This window comes from Silene latifolia, chromosome 1 (genome assembly GCF_048544455.1).
Source record: "Silene latifolia isolate original U9 population chromosome 1, ASM4854445v1, whole genome shotgun sequence".
Lineage (NCBI taxonomy): Eukaryota > Viridiplantae > Streptophyta > Magnoliopsida > Caryophyllales > Caryophyllaceae > Silene > Silene latifolia.
In genome coordinates, this window is record NC_133526.1 from 192507791 (window position 1) to 192513615 (window position 5825).

The following is a 5825-nucleotide window of genomic DNA, read 5'->3' on the forward strand; positions in this document are numbered from 1 at the left end:
CATTTCATATTGTTGTGTAGTTAAATGTATATCTTTGGGGAGTAATGGTGCGCCTTTGCCAGAAGAACACCCTTTGTGTTTCGGCAGGGAATAGTGGCATTTTGGTTGTTCAAACAAGATCATCTTTGCAACAGTAGACCGATTGCTTGTTTGATATGCCCAACCGCAACTATTCTTTCTCGTGCAAACTTGAACTTGTTGCTAATTAGATACGGAGTACATTGGTGAGTCATGTATTCCGTATAAAACGATTTCATTTATACTACGGTTTCATATAAGTCTACTGATTAGTGAGTCATGTACTCCGTATTCTATGAAACGATTTCATATATACTACGGTTTCATATAAGTCGGCTAAATTCATAGGACATCAGGACATTGTACCAAAATGAAAAAAAATTGTACAATAAGAACGCCTCTTATAAGACAGTCTTACAATTAAATTATTTATCATAGGGAATTGAGAATGTTCCACAATTACGGAAACAAATATTAAATAATTACTTTTTTTTTTAATAATTACTTTAAAAAAAAGGTGATAATACAAAATTATTGCATCATCATAGAGAATGCAGATAATAATCACTTTTTCTTTTTTCCAAGGAATACAAGAATATATTCTCATCATAATAGAAGAGGAATATATACTCTCCAGTGAGCGATACGGTATAAAAGCCCCTGCTTCCTCTCCCATTTTCCGACGAGTTAACTCAGTGCTTAACTCGGGAGAGAAAAATCGACCCAAAAATGGCGGATAGGAAAGTAACAGTAGCTGCTCTCCAATTCGCTTGCTCAGACGACATCGTTTCTAACGTTTCCACCGCTGAAAGGTTTCTTTTTCAATTTATCAATTCTACTTTTTTTCGAACTCCCTCTCGTTCAATAGATTCTTTACGGTTTTTTGTTACGGAGTATTTTAATCAAATGTAAAGAACCTATTGAATAATAGCGATTATAGGTCGCTCAATTTGCTGAAATTAATACGGAGTAAAGTACTCATTCCCAATCATTTGTTTATTTTTGATTAAAATATTCGTCATAAAGTATAAACTGAAACAAATGAATGAGACGGAGGGAGTTGAGATAGCAGCGGAACGAGGGGGAACCTAAAAAATGAAAAGTTGAAAAATTCGCAAGTTTTAGTTAAAATTTTCGATTTTTATTTTATTTTCTAATTTACCTTATTGTATTTCTAGTTACCTCACTCAATTTTTTCGACACTAAAGTATTAATTCTGGTTCCAACTGAGTTGAGAAAATGTTGAAACTGGCTGTATGTATATTTGGTAATTGAGCCTTGACAAATTACATTCATGTTTGATTGTTTGTTTAGCTCATAAATGATGTTTGATCGTGCTTCGTTTCTCGAGCTTTTGTTTGCTGGCAACACGAAATCAAGATTAAGAGGACGTAGTTATCTACTTCCTCCGTTCATTTCATTTCCATAAGTTTGATTAAAATACTCCTTGTATATCTAAACAAGCGTATGGTATGGAAATGAAACGAACGGATGAAGTACTGTTTAGCAATTTGGTGTATCGGGATAAGTTGGCAATTTTGCATGCAAGTAGGTTGTCCCAAAATTGGAAAGTATGAAGCTTGATTCGAGTTGGAGGAAGTAGTTGAACTACAAAACGTAAAATTCAGGCATACCCGTGTGTGACACTTGATGCTCAGACATGAGTATGACACCTTGACACCTCACTCATTTTAAGCCAAAATCTGCATCTTTCCCCATAGAAATAGCCTTGTCCTTCACTTGGACATGCACGGTACACCTGTGTCAGGTACTTCGGATACTTCTTAATGAGCAAGCTTGAACCACCTTAGCCATCATTTTGCAGTTTTACTTTCAATAAAGCTTATATATGAACTGAAAGCATTGATATCCAGCTGCTACTGAATGTCACTTGAAGTACACATACTTTGAATGAATGTACTCCATATGTATTATTCTGCATTAGTTCAGTGGTAGATTCAATGAGAACTGTAAACACTCTTTTGGCTGGTGTTCGGTTCACGAGAACTCCAGGGTCAATCCATTCTTATAGATTTCTATCTGTTGACTGGATGCCTTGATGTCAAATTTGACAGGCTTGTGAGAGCTGCACATGCGAAGGGTGCAAACATCATCCTCATACAGGTGTGTGAGTTTGAGCTTGTGACAACATTTGTTCCAACTTCATGATTTCTGCATGTTGTTACTTCTGAAATATCTGATGCGTACTGCAGTATGGTATCACTTATAAGTCTTGCTTTTGTATTTCAGGAACTCTTTGAAGGGTATTACTTTTGTCAAGCCCAGAAGGAGGAATTCTTTCATCGAGCCAAACCGTACAAGGCCAATCCAACGATTACGAAGTAAACTCCTTACCTATCTTATAATGTGCTAGAATATATGTGAGCGATTACTTTTTTCTTAACACAGTTGCATGTATGTGAGGAAGATTCTAGAATGTCTTGTGTGGAAACTTTGCAAGAGAATTGAAAGTAAATACTAATTTCTATGCCATTTGGGCCGTATAACCTGTAATATTTGATTTATTGCGTTGTAACTGTGCAAGCTACGGAGTGATGTAAAAGATTTGTTAGCGAACAAAAAGGAATCAAATCACTTCCCCAGAGCTCCTTATTTCGTATCTTAGAAAGCTTTAGAAATCTGAAGGGGTATATAAATGTCAACAGTGTCTTAGAGGCATCGTGTAACATAAACTTGTTAGTTGAGTTGTAAGATGCACGCTTGTGGATTTTGACAGGATGCAGAAACTAGCGAAAGAGCTGGGGGTAGTGATACCAGTTAGCTTCTTTGAAGAGGCAAATAATGCTCGCTACAATTCTGTAGCGATTATTGATGCTGACGGTACCGATCTTGGACTTTATCGCAAGTCTCATATACCAGATGGACCAGGTAATTAAAATAAGCAAATTTTTCTCTTCTTTTGTACCCTCTTTATGTTTTACATTCAGTTCAATTTATGGCATCCTTCTTTCCCCAGGTTATGAGGAGAAGTTTTATTTCAGTCCTGGTGATACTGGCTTCAAGGTAAGAACTTAGTCTTGCTGCTTCAATTTCTAGGACATATGGAACGGTTGAAGTGCTTCCTGCTTCAAGTTCTAGGACATTGGAAATTGTCTAAGTGTTTCTCGTGCTTCAGTTCTCTTGCTTTTCTTATTCTTCTGAAGTTGATGGTGCAACAGCTCAGGGCTTGCACAGGATCAATGTTTGCAAATGTAACTGACAAATCTGTTTGAAATTTGCGTGACAGGCTTTTCAAACTAAGTTTGCCAAGATTGGAGTTGGTAAGTTTCAGATTCATTTAATTAATGTTCCTGTATACTACCATAGCTCGAGTAGTCGAGCCAGCTCATTCTCAGGGGGCTTCATCTTGCATCCATTTATATTGTTCCATTTTGACGTTCATGGTCAACTTTGACCATTAACCGCTCAAAAATATAGGTCAAATTGACCATCAAAGTCAAAAGGGACAATACAAATGGGATGGCGGGAGTTCAATTTTCTTTTATCCTTCATGGTGATCTCAAATGCTGGTTTTTCTTCTGCATGCTTGAATTTTGACTACTGCAGCTGCTGCATATCTTTGTGGTACCAGGCTTTTACAAAGTTCTTTCAGTAATTAACTGCTTTAAATGGATCAGGAATCTGTTGGGATCAATGGTTTCCTGAAGCAGCTCGAGCAATGGTACTTCAAGGTGCAGAAATATTGTTTTACCCTACGGCAATTGGCTCAGAACCTCAAGATCAAGGACTTGACTCTCGTGATCACTGGAAGCGAGTGATGCAGGGTCATGCAGGTGCTAATGTGGTATGTTGACGGATGCACGGTGTCTTTTTTCTTAACTCTGCACTCATATCACGTCGATTCATGTCATCTTGCTCACGTAGTTGTGGGCTATGTTGGTAAAATCCATGGGTCTGGTCCCTCTCGTTTATGACACACGCATTTGTAATAGACTAATAGTCTCTTTGTGATAACTTCACATTATTCTTAGTTCTAATTCAGGTGAATAAAATCTGTCAAGTGATATTATTGGCTCATTTATTAATTGATTGGTTGTAGATACTAGTATAGAAACCCGTGCTACAACACGGTAATTTTATAAATTTTAATTCTAGAGATTTAGTGTATTAATATTATTTTAATAAATTGAATATGAATTTAATTTAATGTAATTGTACTTTTATATATAAAACGTAACCATAAGAAATATTCCATATATGGAGGCATAGTGATTGACGACAATATTATTATTGATTGTGTAGAATATTGTAGTAGAAGTATTCCATATATGGGTTGACTAAAATATTTTGACTACAATATAGTATTAGAAGGGAATATTCTAGAAGGGAATATTCCGTATGGGGGGAAAGATGAGCGGGAAACTGGAGCGGGAATAACACAGATGTGTTATTCATTTAGTCTATAGGGGATTTTCTGTGAGAATGCAGTGATGCTGCTGTCAGTTGTCTATCCAAAGCCAGAGTATTTATTAATGCTTACTACTTACATTTGGATGACCTCAGGTACCATTAGTGGCATCTAATCGCATTGGAAAGGAAACAATTGAGACTGAACACGGGCCTAGTGAGATCACATTCTACGGAAACTCGTTCATAGCAGGTATGACATAATTTCTTGAAGCTCCTGGATGCAGCTCTACTTCTTTCATACAGTATTTTTAAAATATTGACTTGCTTTTCATTACTTAGTTACGTACTAATTTTTTTGTGTATTCGTACTCAAATTTATTATCTGTAGGTCCCACTGGAGAAATTGTTGCTTCTGCTGACGATAAAGAGGAAGCGGTGCTTGTCGCTCAATTTGACTTGGATAAAATAAAATACCAGAGATGCAGCTGGGGCGTGTTTCGTGATCGCCGTCCTGAGTTATACAAGGTGCTCCTTACCCTGGATGGTCGCAATGCTTAATTCCTGATTTTCTAAAAAAATAATAATTTAATCATATGCATCATGTCCTACCTATAAATTCAGGACTTCCAAAACACAACCTGAGGTTGAGAAAATTTTCCCTTTGGTTTTGGATCATCAAATATCTGTTTTGGATTATTTCTTATGTTATCCATTTTCCTCAAGTGTTTTATTCTTTTTGAACATGGTAGTTGTGCTTGAAATATTATGATTGAGCTATTGCCTTTGTTCACTTGTTATTGTGGTGGTTTTTTTTTATCCCGCGTCATTTTTGGTTGGAGACAAGTTTTCAGGAAAATTGAAGACTGTTCGTCTGTAAATTAGCCATATGGTCACAATTATAACTGTGTCCAACTGTGACATTAACAATTTGCTCATTTCACTGGTGCATTAATTTTTGCTGGAAGTCGGGTTTTGTTTTGCGTGTCAAAGGAGCAAAAGCATAATTTCTGATGCTTGCTGCTTGTGAACCCAACTCATGACTCCTGAGTACTATCCCTCAATAACCTTACCGACTAAGCTAGTAACAACTGTTGTTAGGAGCTGAGTCTCATTTAGAATTCACGAGTCCAAACTATTTTGTACACTCTTGTTCGATTGACATGGTAGATTGGTAATTCATGTTCGGTGTGAAATTCGCTCACTAGGATCACCTTTCTACTGAACATTGTGAAGCAAATTCTAGCAGATTGCCTAGAATTGCACATTTGCACATTTGCACACCATACTCTGACACTCATGCTGGATTTCTGACTGTTTCAGATAGACAGTTGCTAAAGTGCTTTAATATAGCAGACTTTTGCTCTATCTACAGACACACACACACGATTGTCCTGTATGTCATGTTGATGTTCTGATGAGTATCTTTAGAAATGTGT

The 5825-nt window shown here is 36.7% G+C and overlaps 1 protein-coding gene across 1 annotated transcript; it reads left to right on the forward strand.

The window, feature by feature from the left end:
• Positions 1–567: 567 nt before the first annotated feature.
• LOC141614461 (N-carbamoylputrescine amidase) lies at positions 568–5179 on the forward strand. The gene is made up of 9 exons (XM_074433207.1): positions 568–830; positions 2094–2142; positions 2269–2360; positions 2756–2907; positions 2996–3042; positions 3266–3299; positions 3657–3823; positions 4543–4639; positions 4778–5179. Exons 1-9 carry the CDS (start codon positions 748–750, stop codon positions 4945–4947), a joined length of 891 nt encoding a protein of 296 aa, XP_074289308.1. The 5' UTR covers positions 568–747; the 3' UTR covers positions 4948–5179.
• Positions 5180–5825: the final 646 nt, after the last annotated feature.